This window comes from Octodon degus, unplaced genomic scaffold (genome assembly GCF_000260255.1).
Source record: "Octodon degus isolate 3935 unplaced genomic scaffold, OctDeg1.0 scaffold00260, whole genome shotgun sequence".
NCBI classification, from domain to species: Eukaryota; Metazoa; Chordata; class Mammalia; order Rodentia; family Octodontidae; genus Octodon; species Octodon degus.
This window is the reverse complement of record NW_004524836.1, coordinates 1,299,571-1,316,235: the sequence shown is the minus strand read 5'-3', so window position 1 is coordinate 1,316,235 and position 16,665 is coordinate 1,299,571. Positions and strand designations below refer to the sequence as shown.

The following is a 16,665-nucleotide window of genomic DNA, read 5'->3' as shown; positions in this document are numbered from 1 at the left end:
CCACCCCATGATTGCATGAGGCTTTCGGTAGCCAACTAGTCACAAACCATAATACCTGCAATAAATAAATAAGTAAATAATTTAGTATTTATCATAACTTTACTCACTCAATTAAAATTTCCTACTTGTGTTACATACTAGGCACTATGGTAGGCTATAGGAATTCAGTTAATGATAATTAAAAAAAAATGCTGCTTCCTCAGCCAGCTGCCTACCTTACAGAGCAAAATAGTGTGTGATCAATCCTAGTAGCAAGGCTGCAGAGCAATTGGCATAAAAGGAAGGGAAATCAACCCAAACTTCAGAGAAAGAGGTGGAGCATAGGGACTATCAAGGAGTACGTCTGCAGGAGAGAGTTCCTCAATTAAGAGTTTAGAGACAAAATGTCTATCAGGAAGTAGAGAAATTGGGTTTTAGGAGATGCAATAGGATTGCTAAAGTACTGTTATGGTTTAGCTATAAAAGGTGCCCCAAACCCCATACATTCGTAAAGCAATTGGATCATGGGGTGTTCTACCTCACAGCAGATCAGGCCTCTGATAAGTTCAATGCTGACCTGATGTTGGGAGGTGGGTAGATAGAGGGGCATCACTGGGTCATGATCTAGAAGGTGTCTCCCCATCCCCACCTCCTTCCCTCTCTGTCTCCTGGCTGCCATGATGAAAACATCTTTTCCTTAGCCACTCCCTCTGCTATCCTGTTTCCTCCTTGGACACAGCTGACCTTCAACTGAAAATGTGAGCCACAAGAGATGTCACTTCATTTAAGTTCAAGAACTGGGTGTAGCATCTGAGAAATGGAAAGGAGGCCAAGACAGATCCTGAAATGAAAGAGCAGGGAAGGTTTAGGGAAACATGTAGTTTTCAATACATCTGGTACTCAAGACTGTAAATAAAGTTCTAAGAGATAAAATTGGGCACGTTGGCAGAGGTCACAGAACAGTGGGTCTTTTGTGAGCTTGTGACTCACTCTGAATGCTTTGGGGCTTTGTTGTGGTTGTTGCTGCTGTTGTTTTAGTTTGGCTTTTGTTTTCTTTCCTGTTTTGCTGTTTCCTGTTGATTTTTGTATTTTAAGAAAAGAATGAGAACTGACTAAGTGTAGTGAGATTCAAACTGATTAAACAGCGGCTAGAAGCACCATAGAGAAGGGGCTTGAGCTGAGGTGTGATTAGAGGAGGCGCGGTCGGCTAGGGAGGGTGAAAAAGTAATCTGAAGAAGAGTAACACATGAAGATGGGCCAGGCACTGATGAGTGCTTCATGGGGTGTTACAACAGGAGAGCTAATTCTATGGTCAAGTTACTGTGGAATCTATGAAAGAGCTCCAGCACACTTTCTGTTCCCAGCACAAGAAGAGTTTGATGTCACCATCCCCTAACACAAAGCAAAGCTCAGAAAATAGAAAAGGAGATGTGTTGTAACTAGAAAAGGAGAAATAGAAAAGGAGGCATAGTGCAACTGTGTCATGCACAGCCCATGTAGCAGTCTGGTGGTTGACTGACAATAGACTTGTAGAGTTCAGCGGAGTCACTGGAACTAGAGATCTTCAAATCTAATCCTTATGTTGCTGTTTTAGTTAGGGTTCACTAGGGGAAAAGAATCAATAGGAAATACATGTGTAATTAGACAAGGGGATCCAACCAGGCAGGCTTACAGATTAGCAGCAGCAGAACGCGGGGCACTCATGCAGGGCCGGCGGCTCTGCGCTTCTGTGCGCTAGAGAGAGGGTCAAGGAGTCGTTAAGCCCAAGAGGGTGGAAGCTGCAGGATAAGAGGCACCCAGGGCTTGGCTGCACTTGTCCAAGGTCCCAGACCTGGGAGCTCACGGGTGGGTCACCAGTGTGTGTCTGCTTTGGCAGGCTAGAAATACTAGAGACTTGGAGACAATGAGGACTGCAAAGAATGAACCCACTGAAGAAGTGCAGAGCTCCTGGAAGTTGGAGCACTTTCCACTCTTTTTCCCTTTTGCCCTCCTTCAGTCTCTGAGCTATTGGTAGGTGCTACCCACAGGCAGGCATGCTTTCTCACCTCAGCTTGCTAGCCCATGTGCTAATCTTTCAGTCTGCACAGAGGTGTACTTTCCTGATCTACTAGGCATCCTCTAAGCCATCCAGGGCCACATGCCTTGAATTAATGGTCACATGAATCCTTAATAGTATGTAAGGATTGTACGTAGGGAATAGGAGACTGTAAAAAGTAATAAATCGGTTCTAGACCACCAAGACCCTCACGGACCTGTCCCACTGTTCTTGCCCCCTCCCCAGAAGACTGGTACGAACAGCTGCATCCGCTCATTCTCACCCTGAAGGACTGCATGGGAGAGGTGGTGAGCCGAGCCAAGCAGTCCCTGACGTTCGTGTTGCTGCAGGAGCTTGCCTACAGCTTGCCCCAGTGCCTGATGCTGACGCTGCGGAGAGACATCGTCTTCAGCCAAGCAGTAGGTTCCAATTGTTGTTACTGGTACAAAGCAGTGCTGGATCATTAAGACTTTTTATTTTGGTGGGGATAAAGTCCTTGATTTGGCAATTTTTTTTAAAAGAGATGCTTTTCTTAAAGTTTGGGTTCTTAAGGTTTTCTATTCATAATGACAATTGCTGAATAACACATTTACCACTTCTTTCTCTTTCTGAAAAGAAAGGGCCAAGGTTCTGAAACATACATATTGTTGAAAAGGGCATGAAGTCTGGGAAGGAAGGGGTAGCATGGAGGTCTGACTGCAGCGTCAGGCAAGGGGCCGCTGCCTTGCATTGCAGGCAGCACGGTTGGACTTGGCCCGGGGGATCTGTTTGCAGCCCCTTGTCTTCACAGTCCCCCCATTGAACCCCAGTTTGCACAGCACTTTCTTATTTTGCATACATAATCATTTCTCAGAACATCAGAGCCTGCCAGGAGGTCGATGGAGTCCCCTCTTTGCTGACCTCTGTCCCCATTGTGCTGCCACACCAGCGTGTTGCAGGGCTGTGCTAAGGCAAGCCTGCCTGGTCCTCATCTAGCTCTGCCCCTCCCTGTTGGTTGAATTAATAGACAGAACACATGGAAGTGAGATCACAAGGCTGCCTTTGTAGATATTCCATTCGCAGGGAACACTTTAACCAAAATGCCCTGCTGTCTGTCACACCGTTTCATGAGGGCTCTGGTGCTGCACAGGTGCCACACATTTTGCTGTGGCCTATCCATGTGTTTCGTGATGTACATGCAGTGGTTGTGTGAACCAGATGCTCTCTTTTGTCTTCTACATGTGCAAACAATAACAATAGCACTATTCGGAATCACCGAATCACCCTTCATGGTTTCTTTTATACAAACAGTGCACATACGATTGGGAGTCCCATTCCTCAGCCTCCAGACTCCATATTTTATCCTTCTTCAGCAATGCTTTCCCAGGCCTTTGATATAGTGCCTGGCTGAGGTAAAGACTGCAATTTAGCTTTATATGTTTATATAAACAGGAACATCTTTGTTGCACATACTTGAGAAGTTTAGATTAAATTTGTAAAGTCTCATGTATTAAAATATTTAATACTACAAGTGGATCACTATGAGTCTGATCTAGTAGTGAGACCCTGAACACCCTGTAGACCCTTACCTAAAGTAAAATTTAAAAATAAAAGGGGGGGCCGGCCAAATAGCTCAGTGGATTAAAGTGCCTACAAGCGGGCACAGGGGCCAGGGGTTCAATCCCTGGGCCTGTCATGCTGGCCCCGACCCCCCAGGGTGCTCTGAGACAGCAATTGAGACTGGACATGGTGGAACATGCCTGTAACCCCAGCTCTTGGGAGGCTGTAAATAGGAGGATCACTATGAATACGATCTGGTGGTGAGGTCTTGAACACCCTGAAGACCCTCCCCTAAAATATAAAAATAAATAAATACATAAGTATTTAACCCTTGAAGCTTCCAGCCCCCAGTAGAATTCTCTGATGATTCTTTTTCAGCTGGCGGGGTTGGTGTGTGGCTTCACCATCAAGCTGCACACAAGCCTGCACGACCCCGACTTCCTGCAGCAGCTGCACACGGTGGGCCTGATGGTGCAGTTCGAGGGGCTGCTGAGCACATACAGTGAGTATTGCCTCAGTGTGGCCTGAAATCGTGGTCCTGCCCTAGGGGTATCTAACGTCATCTTCTACCTGTGAGTCGAGGTACCAGGTCTGAAAAACCAGGACAACTTCCAGTTTTCGCTTTCATTCACCTTCTTACTTCTTTTGCCTCCCTTTATGTTTTGAAAATAGAATGATGGATTATTTCAGTGTGGACTGCTGAGTAGCCATCTGGTCTCCATTACAATAAAAAAGGCACTTTGCCAGCCTAGATTCAGTGGCTGGACTTTGAAGTCTGCACCGTAAGATCTAGAACTGCAGTGTCCAACACAGTATGCTCACATGCACACGGAGCATGTGAAGTGTGTCTCGTCCCAATCAATATGTTCTAGCCACACATACCCTCCCCAGAGACTAGCAAAATTATTTTATATCATTTATTAATAGTTTATATTGATATACAGTTAAAATGGCATTTAGGGTACACTAGGTTAAGTAAAATATATTGTTAAAATTAACTTTACTTCATATTTATTTTACTCTTTTAAAAGGATCACAACCAGAAAATGTAAATTACTCATGTAGCTCCCACTCTTTTTCTGCTGGAGAGTGCTAACAGAGGGTCTTAATCATTTCTTCACAGACCCATGAGCATGGTTCAGTGGTCATCAATTCAGCTGTCTCTTTGTTTCTAGAAATCAAATATCAATTCTGTCACTAAAAAGACATCTGCATGATGTTTTGTTTCCTAAAAGAATTAAAAATCTCTTTCCAGCTGCCTGGCAGAAGTGTACGGTTTTCTTATCTAGAGGGTACATTGACTTATAGAAGGCATTAAAAAGGGTCCTAATTTTGCTGATGAAAACCTTCAACCTATGAAGAAAAGTGTGTAGAATGGATTTCCTGCATTTGGAAACTCGTTCACTAAAATACTAGAACAAATCCCAGCAAAAAGCATACTAGCTGCTGACATTTTCTTTAAATAGTGTGTTTGTACCAAGGCACCTTTTTCTTTGTTTAGGTGATGAAATTGGAATGCTAGAGGACATGGCTGTTGGCATTTCTGATTTGAAGAAAGTAGCATTTAAAATAATTGAGGCCAAATCCAATGATGTCTTGCCGGTTGTAACAGGAAGACGGTGAGTGCTGCCCGTTTCAGAACATCTAGCGCGTCACACAAGTAATGTTACCTCAAGGCAGAAGCAGGAGCCTGGAAGAATTCAGCTTTCTTCAGGAATTTTCTTTTGTTCTCTTTTCTTTGGTCAGGAGAAGGCTCTTAAAAAGCTTGGAACAGTCTCATAAATGTTTGTACATTGTAGTAAAGAGAGTATAATAATACCCCCTCTGAAATATTAGGAATTTAAAACAACAGCATACATGACAAGGAAATTTTTCTCTTTATCCCTACCTATTCTAAAGCTCTCGATGTTTTTACTTTTGTGGAAATTGTTCAGTTAATAGCTTCCTAATTCTTTTTTTTTTTTACTTCTATTTATTTATTTATTTATTTGCGGAACTGGGGATTGAACTCAGGCCATTGCACTTGCCAGGGAAGCACTTTTTCCACTGAGCCATCTCCCCGGCCCCTTTTTTCTTTTTTCTTTCTTTCTCTCTTTTTTTTTTTCCTAATTCTTGAGATGACTTGAAATCAAATTCAGTTAAAAGCAGCAACATTTAAGAAAGTTGTATTTCCATGTCAAGAGCATATACAACCATTTTTCTTCATTATTTTTGGCAATTCACTTTCAATCTGTGAAACTTCCGAGAAGAATTTTAAATAAATAGCTTCGAAGGTCAGTATCCCATGAGCAAAATATCAAAAATAATTAAGAGAAATGGTGGCATATGATGTATAACCCTGAAAGAAGAACTATAAGCTGCTTCAATTAGAAGTTGTCCAGCTTTCAGTCATTGTAATGTTGCCACTTTTGCATACTGCATGAAGTTATTTAAAACTTGAAACAGTCTCAGGTGGCAGTGTACCCAAGGAAGAGTCCTAGTCAGAGGTAAGAGGGAGAAGCCGAAGAATGTTCAGTGTAGGCTTTTGTGTTCCTCCCTATGGTAAACATAAAATCATGTAAAATATTTGGGTAAGATGCTTAAGCCATCTGATTGGAGGACAGTTGAGGTGACTGCTTTTTACACACATATATACACATGCACATGCATGTGCACACATGCACACACACACGTGCACACATGCACAGCCTCACAAAACATAGTTCCTTGTCTGGAAATTGATACCTCATTTGTGATTTGTGACATCAAAAAGGAATGAAATTGCTCATACACAGACCCGGGAAGTTGTAGAACTCTGTATATTCTTGGGAAGTTTATTATCAAAAGTGAAAGCCTGTCACTTTTTCCAGCACTGAAGGGAAGCTCAACAGATCTTCTGGTGCCGACAAAATACAGAAAAATGTTTTAGCTCTAAACTCTGACATCATTAGGAGACAAAAATTAGAACTACAATTAGACACCCATTTAAACGACATTGAAAAGTCAAATAATAACAAGTGCTCCTGGAGATGTGCAAAACCAGAATTTTTTTTATGTTGCTGGAAGGAGTGTAAAACAGAACAGCCATTTTCTAAATAAGCAGTTTCTTTCAGAAAAGCTACCATGCCACTCTTAAGTAATTAGCAAGACAGAATGAAGCATTTTTTTCATACAAAAAAGTTCCACCTGAATGTTCTTAGCAACATTTTTGAGGACTACCCAAATCATGAAATAATCCAAGTAACCACCAACTATCAAATGAGTAGATAAAATTGGCTATGAGGTACATATACAATAAGATCCTGCTAGAAGAAAGGAAGAAAAGAATGCTACATGGATAACTTCAAAAATTAGGTGGAAATCCATCTAGAAAAGGCTACACGTTGTATGAATCCATTCAAGGAGATCTACAGAAAAATAAAAACAAAAGATCTCCTGGGGCTGACCTTGGGAGTGGCATTAATAGGCACGAGAGATCTTTTTAAGGTGATGGAAGTATTCTAAAGTTGGATTATGTTTATGGATGCACAGCCTTGTAAATTTGCTAAAATTCTGAATTATAAACTTAACATGTATGTGTTTGCATCTGTTATGTCTTAAATAAGTTAATACATGGTTATAATGAAATGTTATACTTTTGATATACTCAGAGCAACTTTTAATTATGAGCATTGATATTTGAAAGGCTTGAAATAAACGTCAGCCTTCTGTTAGTTGGGGCAACAGTACAGGACATTGCAAGAAATTCAACATGAAAACTACTGTGCCCACCAATCCGAAGGCCACACTGGCGTCCATGTGGCTGGATCTGTGGCCACTGCTAAGACTCTGCTCCATAGGTTGGCAAAAGTGTGGCTAAGGGCCAATGATCCTTAGTGCTTAGTGATTTTTTTTTTTTTTTTTTTTTTTTTTTGGTGGAAGTGGGGATTGAACTCAGATCCTTGCGTTTGCCAGTCAAGCGCTTATCCTACTGAGCCATCTCCCCGGCCCGCTTAGTGATATTAAAGTAGGAAAAAATTAGAAGATTTGCACAGAGACTTGCAATTTTTGCTCTTTTTCCCCATACATGTACTACAACCCACAACTCTTGCAGTTCTAGAAACACATGGATTTTCCAAACATCTTTACATTTCTGTACTCAGTTCACATTGCATCTAAAGTTTCAAAATACAGAAGCCATTACTTTGGCTGACATAATTTATGAAGCCTAAATTTTCAACATTAAACAGTAGGGGTAATTTTGAGTAGAAATTTTCAATAAAAGTGTTTCTCATTTCTGCGTAAGTTGCTAAATGAGCAGGATTCCAAAAGGTTACTTCTTAAATAATTAAGCCATTTCATTTCCATCAGGGCATACCAAACAGTGCAGTTCATCAATAGTAATAGCAGTTGAACTGTGCCAAGAAATAATATAAATAATGTGGCTTATTAGGTTTCACTGTATTACAAAATCTATTATTAAATTACTTCTTGTGGCTGATGGGACTTTTTTAAATATCAAAAGAACAAACATTGGGACTATCTATATATACAGCCTTAAGTACTCAAAAATATGGACCCACTATGTCCCCTTTCTAATGGAGTTAAAAAGTAATATAAGGAAATAAAATATATGAACAAACCTTTATCATTCTTTGTACCACCTAATTTCATAATGAAATTAAAGAATATTTCTTGAGTGGATGAATAGAAAATCAACACACAGCAGCCAAAGACTGTGTCAGTGCTTTTTCCAAGCTTTATTATTTTTCTTTCCAGTGAATTTAAAAGGGCAGAAAACTAACACGATAAATGAGCCTCCTTCCTCCTGTGCTTCTCTCCGCAGTGAACACTACGTGGTTGAGGTGAAGCTTCCAGCCAGGATGTTCGAGTCGCTGCCTTTTCAGGTCAAGGAAGGACAGCTGCTGCGCGTCTACCCAGTACTCTTTAATGTTGGAATCAATGAACAGCAAACTCTTGCTGAGAGGTAAGCTTTGGGAATAAAGATATCATTCAGGTTTCCTTTTTTTGAATTGAGGAAATGCTGAAAAATCTCATGTTTCTGCCCATAGACATATTTAAAAAAACTGTTCCTTTTTAATCATTAACAAAGCATTTGATATATCAAGATAAAATATTTCCATTTAGGGAAATCTGGCACAAATCAAATTTAAGAATGTCTGTGACGTGAGGAAAATATTGATGTCAATACCAAAGTTTTCACATGCGTCGTCTTTACTTTCATTTCCAAACACCTATATTTGTGTTAAATTTTAGTAATTTTATGCTCATGTGTATGAATTAAATACATGGAAAATTAAAATTTAATTTGGTAGACCTAAAACACAGTCTATTTCTCTCGCCTTTGTGTCCTTTGTTACAACAGCTACTGTGGGGTAACGTTGGCATCCTTTTTAAAGTGACTTTCTCAAACAAAAAATAATTGTTGACCTCATTCCTGGAGTCATTATGAAAAAAAAAACCCACGTGATCACAGAATTAAATTTTTGTATCTGATATACCTCACATGTGGAGACTACGAATAATGTAAACAAGAGTTCAAATTTCTGGAACTCAATTCTAAACAACTTTAGAAAATGAATTTATCATTTTGCTGGGGATGTTCACCCACAGACACATTTTGGAGAGCTTCATAGTGTTTGCTAATTAAAATGCTTTCTTGTCTACAATTCACTTTCTACTGGCTCCTTCCTGTTAGGAAGTTTTCAGGTGAAATGCATATTCCTTGTCATGACTTGTTAAGCATATATTACGTCCTTACCAGTGTCTTTTACTAAAATAAAACTCTCTAATTATAATCCTATTGAATTTCAAAGATATTCAAAATGCCTATTTTTATCTATTTTCAATTTTTTAATTCTCCTATTTATCTTTCCCAAAATATATTTTTGGACAACAAGATTTTCATGTTTCTTATCTGTCAGTAAACAAGCAAGTCAATGATAGAATTCCAAACCATGTTGAAGTTATTAGTTCCTTTTTTATAGTATATGTCAATCACAATATAGCTGTATTCACTGCATTAGACAGGGAGATTTCTTTGTTAAGTAAGTACTTCTTAAGTCAGTAGCAAAGATGAAATTCTAGTTCAATCTATCTATCTATCTATGTCTTATATTCACAGCAAATGTAGTGCTCATAGTGACTGATATTCCAGAATAAAAATCATTCAACTTGGGCACAAGAGTAATACCGTACTAAAGTTGTGTCCTCTTTGGCATATTAGACCATTCAAGGGTTATATAAATTAAGGCACATGAGTGTGATCTTGAGAGAAGTGAAACCCTCTTCCATGTCTTTCCGAGGACTAGACAGAATTTTCAAGGACAGATTAGTGTACAGATTGGACTAATTACATCTTTCATGTCACTATGACTGTTTCCGTTCCAGCACTTTATTGAATGTATTTTTCCTTTCCTTCCTGTCTTGTTCGCACATTGAAATGCTTTTTTTTTTTTTTCATACCTGCAGCAGCATAACATACAGCTTTGAAAAGGGGCGAAACGGCCAGCTAGGGAAAGTGCAGAGGGAAGCGGGAAGGCTGGGCTTCAACAGCGCTGACGCCCAGCATGATTGGAGCAACTCGCTTCCTCTCTTTTCTCTGTTCCTCTGTTTTTATGGTTCACAATTTTGCACTTCCCCAGGAAACATCTGCGTGTTAGGCATAGTGCTCTATCTAGCTGTAATTTTGCTGTATATTTACCTGAAAGCAAAACATATATTATGTGACTCTCCTTAAACAGTGTGATGCTAATTCTATTGGTCAGTCTAGGTTGCTCTATCAAAAGACCACGGCCTCAGTAGGTGGCTTAGAAACAATCACACGAAGTATTTCTCACCACTGATGAGGCTGGAAAGTCCTAGAATGCAGTGACAGTGTGGCTGGTTCTGCTGAGGGCTCTTTCCCGGCTCACAGGGGCCTGCCTTGTTCTGTGCGTGTCCTCACGTGACCTTTGTGCACAGGTGGGGGTGGGGTGGCTAAGTAGAGTCACTTCTTACAAGGACATCAATTCCGTGGGATCAGGGCCCACCCTCATAACCTGACTGTTAGCTGTTGGTGCTTCCTGAGAGGCCCCCATCACTAAATGTTGTAGCCCTTGGATTTAGGGGTTCAGCACATAAATTTAAGAGAACACAGATATTTAATACATAATACTATATTACTTCAACAAAGGTGATATTTTTAAAATTCTGATTGATTTTATTGCTTCATAAAGAGTCCATTTTACATCTAGCCAAACTTTTCTTTAGATTTTCCTGGGAGGATCTTCCTATATTTCACAAGTAACTTAGTGTAAATATTAAACACAGGCTAGATTTTGCATTGCTTTTCCAAGCATCCAGACACAAGGAGAAGGAAGGTGACAACAAGCAAAGAAACTGATCCCCATCCTAAAGTAACTACCATGCAGTAAAGAAGACAAGTTGCCAAGTATTGTGTTCCATGTGACATCAGTAATCACACAGAAAGAGTACAAGAAATAAAATATTTCACAGATTGTCAATGAGTTCATGGGGTAGGTCTCAGTGAGGAGATGAGCCTTTGGTTGAAAGAGAAATAGGGATTAATTTGTCCAAGAAGAAAAGTTAAATATTCTAGACAGAGGAGGAACACATGTGAAAATTCTTAGAAGAATTACTGATAAAAGAGAAGCATATTCCCACAAGTGTCTTCGAAAGCCTTTGTAGAGAGTTAAATGTTAAATTAAGGGAATGGGCCCCAGGGAGATGGCTCAGTGGAGTAAGCACTTCCCTGGCAAGCATAAGGGCCTGAGTTCAATTCCCGGTTCAAAAAAAAAAAAAAAAAATTAAGGGAATGATGTCTTCATGAAGAGTGGAAAATCATTCAGTTCGATGAGCTGATGTGATGAAATGTGGGTTGGGATAACTTTATAAAGATTTCATTTATACACAATACAATGGTAGTGCATGGCTATTAAATAATAATTTGTTGAGTGAACGAACACTATGAGCATGCTCTATAGCATAGGCTGAAAGGGAAGGAAGCTAGATGAACAGTATTAGAGTATTTGGCCAGCTTTAGGAGAGTAATCAAATGTGTGATCATAGTAATGGTAAAGAAAAAGGAATGAAGTGAGACCAGAAATTCTAAAATATCGGTAAATTATGAGAAAAAGTCTGAAGTGGTGCTTCAGCTTGGAACCTACATAATGACAAAATTGAGGACAGGCATAAAGTTATCCATACAAACAAGTGGTTTCAGTCTTCAGTTTTCTTCCAGTTGAAGCTTGGGGAACAAATCACAATGAAATTTAAAGTAATATCTGCAAGTACAGACATGGCTGGACATCAGTCCAGGAATTCACTTCTCTAGTGTTCTTTTACAGCAAGACAAATAGGCTTTAAGTTTGAACTAGGAGACTCTTAAAGAGAAGACAGCCCTCAGTGACATGTAGGAAAAAAAATGCTTCCTTAGAGAAGAGACAGAAAGCACTGATATGGAGGTGGAGGCCTGTCTGGGCAGAAGAACAATGTCTGTCGGAGTCAGCCACCTCAGGACCAGGAAGCTGTACTTGGACCTACAGCCACCAAGGATATGCAAGAGCATGCGCAGAGCAGTGTCCGGTGCTGTTCTTCTGGAGCCTTCCCCCAGCTCCATGCTTCAGCAGAGGATATAAGAGACAAGAAAGTGACAGAGAGGGTTTTCTATACATGCAGAGATGGGACCATGCAGAGAAGGTACCGGATAGGGCAGGAAACCTGATTCTACCTAAGCACTAATTATGCTCACAAAGGAGATGATGTTTTACATACAGTGTGTCATCCACATTCACATTTGCTGATGGGAGGCTATTTTGGTATTGTTTGACAAGATTTGTAGAATCTGGGCCAGTGGGATTTGTTTAAAGTCACCATGGTACAATGTTGCTCAAAAACTGAGACTCTTAAGAGACTATGGCCATCCATTCAAGAGACAAAAGTATTACTTTTTAGAGGTTTTTCATGAACTTATAACTGCTTTCCCTTTTTCTGCTTGTTAGGTTTGGTGATGTTTCTCTGCAAGAAAGTATTAATCAGGAAAATTTTGAACTGCTTAAAGAATATTACACAGTATTTATGGAAAAGCTGCCTCCTGATTGTAAGTATATGAGTTCAAAAGATAAGAACAATGTCTTGAATATAAATCTTTAGGAGAGGTTAGGCACTGAAGTCAATGATGGAGGAAGTACAGGATGTGATGTGTAAGTGATGCTGAGATTGTGTGACAGCCCTGAGAGCGGGCTGGTACGCACCTCCTTGGCCTGACCGTGCTCTAGAATGTGACCCCCTGTCCTCATGGACCTTGGAAATTGACAAAAATTAAAGACTTGAAACTTATCATTGGAAATGTCAGGGGAGACTAGTAAAGCATTTGTGTAATTCTTCATCATGTGAAACATGTAAAGCTATACTTAAGTTTCCAATTTGTGAAATACCTCAGATAGATCACACAGATGATGAGGAAAAATCAAGTAGAATACTAGTTATGCAATGTAATATTAAGCCATATAAATGAAAATACCAATTTATTGTATACGCCTCTTATGATCTCTTATGTGAAAACATCAAATCACCCAAAGTTACAAACATGTGTTTTTTTTATATTTGTCGAACATTTTTGCTGCTATTCAGTTTTATTTTCTGGGGTTTTTGTTGTTGTTGTTGTTGTTTTTTGTGGTACCAGGAATTGAACTAAGGACTTTGCCCTTGCTAGGCAGGAGCTTAGGCCACTGAGCTATCTCCACAGCTGTTGTTCAGTTTTGTGTGGTTCTTTCTCCCAAACTAGTAAGGAGATAACATTTAGGTTCTACAAAGTCAGAGAATGAGAAATATTTGGAGTTCATCTATAAATAATATGAATATGCTGAGACATTAAGATATTTGCAATGATTTCAAATTATGTTTTCAGGCAGTAGAAATGTTGTAATATTTTGACTGAAAGCTCTAATCAAAGTCTACCTGCTATCTAACCATGAGTAATTTGCTAGCTGATTTATATATCTGACATGAGATTGGAAATCCTTTAGGGTATCTAAAACATTTCATGACCCAGTGAATGTTGTATCAAAATACAGTGTCATATGTGTGCCCACATGCAGATATATCATTTTTTTACTTGTAGCAATTATATTGTTTTTGTATTTTATGTCATATCAAATATAATGCTTTGCCAAAATGAAATTAAGCAGATGGAGATTCTTCAGCAAACAGCACATTCTGAATTCAAAGATTGTTAATTACCTTAAAAAGTTGTTAATATATGTAAGCACAAGTACCTTATATTGGTAATTACTGAAGTTTATTGCAACATGAATGTTAATGATTTCTTTAAGGTTACTTGTGGTTTGCAAATAAGTCAGAATTTATATCAACAACTTGATTTCTGTTTTTATTGGTTCTTCGGTACTATGCATGAGCTACTGTGAGCAGTGCAAAGCCTCATTTCTTTACAGATATACTAAACTTGCCAGGAATCTACGTTTTCATAAACAATCTGAGCGACTTCTGGTGCACACTGGTGTGAGAAAACAGTAACCTGACATCCTTTTCCAAAACATATTAAATTAGAACAAGTTTTGGTGAGGTCTGTGAAGGGTTTTGGACTGTACTAAAACTAATCCTGTCGTTTAAAATAGAAATATGCCAACGTATTTTCTAAAATATTGCTTGAGATAAAAATGCAAAATATTTGTATATTCAAGTGACTTAAAATTGAAATTAGAACAAATGTTTAAAGTCTTTAGTAACATGATGCCTATTGTATAGTATCTAATAGAGTTGTCCCTTGGTGTTTATGGATTGTCTCAAGGACAGATACCAAAACAGACAAATGTTCAAGCCCCTATAGGAATTGGGACAGTATTGCGTATAACCTAGGCACATCCTGCTATAGTCTTTAATAATATCCAGATTACATAGATATAAATGTACTGCAACCAGAATTCTATGTAATAGTTGTTATGCTACATTTTTGGCATGTAGGAATGCCAGCCTACATATTCCGGACAGATGCAGTAATTTTTTCTGAATATTTTTCATCTGCAGTTCCTTAGATCCATAACCGTGGAGCCCAAGGATATGGACAATTAGATATGTAATCAAATGTCCTTAGACACTTAAAAATATGCAGTTTATTCATTGCACAAATGACTTTTTGCATTGAGCAAGCTGCATTTTATCAATTGGACAATTGTCTTATTATATAAGCTTTTTCCTATGTTGTTTTCTATGTATTTGAGACAAAATCACATACATTTGCTACAGAATAGAGCTGTAGTGTGGCTGTAGTTAGACTTTGTAAGGGAAATGCCAACTCGATCTGTACAATTATACCAGCATGTATGGTATTATGGCTCTTGTAGAAGCCTTGCAAACCAAAGCACGATTTGGTTTGTGTTCTATCTTGCAAAAATCCTTAAGATTTTCTTAGGGGTGTGAATATAGGACAGGCTATTTGCTAAGAAGGAGCTATCATGTAATCCATAATATCTGTTATTTTTCTTTTATAAGTAAAATCAAAAGGAGTGTGTCATTATTAAAGGATACATTAAGATCACTATGTAAATATATTAATCCAATGTGAATTCATTGCATGTTCATTTATAAGCCTTGCTTTCAAACAGTTTATAAATGAGTTAGTTGTATATTCTGTTTTTTGTTTTTTTTTTTTTCTTTTAAGGGTCTACTGGGTGTTGGGGCCTCACTACTAGATCTGTGTAATGGTTCCCCTATTTACAGCCTTCCAAAAGCTGGGATTACAGGCGCATGCCACCACACCCAAACTCAATTGCCATCTCAGTGTGCCCTGGGGCCAGGGCTGGCATGGCAGGCCCAGGGATTGAACCCCTGGCCACTGTACCTGCTTGCAGATGCTTTAATCCACTGAGTTATGTGGCCGGCCCTTTACTCTGTGGTTTTGAGGTTAATATTGCCCAAAGCAAGGCTGGGGAGATAGCTCAGCAGTCTAAGTGCCTGCTTGGTAAGCTTAGGGACCTGGGTTCTATCTCCAGTACTGCATGCTATGCTGGTCCTGGGCCATGCCAGACATTGAAACTAGGTGTGGTGGTGCATGCCTGTAATCCCAGAGCTGGGAGGCTGAGACAGGAGGGTCAATAGAGTTTAAACAGTGTAGCAAGGCACTATAATAAATAATCTGTAAAAATAATGTATTGCCCAAGGCTTTTTTTCAATGCTAAGATGTGTCTCCCACCTTTGCTCTATCCAGACTTCACCCTATGTATTGACTTCTACCAAATAGTGTTTATATTTTTACTTTTTTAATATAGAAGATGTTGGGTTAAAACAATATATTTGCAAAATATTCTCTAATTCCATTGTGCATATAGTAGTTTTCATAGTAGTCTAAATTCAGTGGTACTCAGATATTATTATAATGGAATAATTTCATTTTAGTAACTGTCATCAACTTTACCAGTCACCTATTAGAAATTACAATTGGGGGGAGGAATGTAGGATTAAAAATTGCCCATCAGGCTGGGATACAACTCAGTGGCACAGTGCCTGCTTGGCAAGTGTGAAGTCATGAATTTGATTCCCAGTACCAGAAATAAAAATAAAAAATAAAAATAAAAAGTTACCCATCAACAATATCAAACTCTCTTTCAATATGTTAGTGTTGAAATACACTGATAATTTATAGACTATTTAAAAATGTCAACATTAATGGAATAAATATTACTTGAACTCAGATATTATTATACTCCTATTCTCATCTTCTTCTAGCTGTGGAAAGACTACAGCTGTGGAAGGCTTAGTAGGCTGGGGTGACCTGTGTGTCCCTCCTGGAAGACTGGTGATATCTTGAGTTGAGAGATGTCTATTACAGAGAAGCAAGCAGATGTGGGATCCCCCAGAATGGGCAGCCCCTTTCCTGGAGCACTTTGCCAGACTTTTGTCAGCACCAAGAAGGATGCTTGCAAGACTGAGATCCGACAGGACGGCCCCTGATGCTCCATCTGTGGGCTGCGGATTTCTCTCCTGATTCTTTCTGCACAGCGACGTAGCTCTCAGACAGCTCTCCATGTGGTGGCTCTAAGCCCAGTGCATCTCTGAGAGCTACATGTATCCCCTTGGCCCCCACCTGTGATTTTCACTGGCCCCTTCAGCCAAGC

General features: G+C 39.3%; 1 protein-coding gene across 5 annotated transcripts in view; it reads left to right on the top strand.

Annotated features, from left to right (window-relative positions):
- Inpp4b (inositol polyphosphate-4-phosphatase type II B) overlaps window positions 1-16,665 on the top strand; it is an 872,970-nt gene that overhangs the window by 776,226 nt on the left and 80,079 nt on the right. For 4 of the 5 annotated variants that reach the window (XM_023706482.1, XM_004646208.2, XM_012512698.2 and 1 more), the window contains 5 exons: window positions 2,261-2,433; window positions 3,932-4,055; window positions 5,055-5,172; window positions 8,358-8,498; window positions 12,535-12,632. In XM_023706482.1, the coding sequence (XP_023562250.1) occupies window positions 2,261-2,433; window positions 3,932-4,055; window positions 5,055-5,172; window positions 8,358-8,498; window positions 12,535-12,632 (654 nt within the window). Of the gene's footprint in view, window positions 1-2,260; window positions 2,434-3,931; window positions 4,056-5,054; window positions 5,173-8,357; window positions 8,499-12,534; window positions 12,633-16,276; window positions 16,329-16,665 lie in introns of those variants that run through there. The other variant, XM_023706483.1, reaches the window with a different exon arrangement.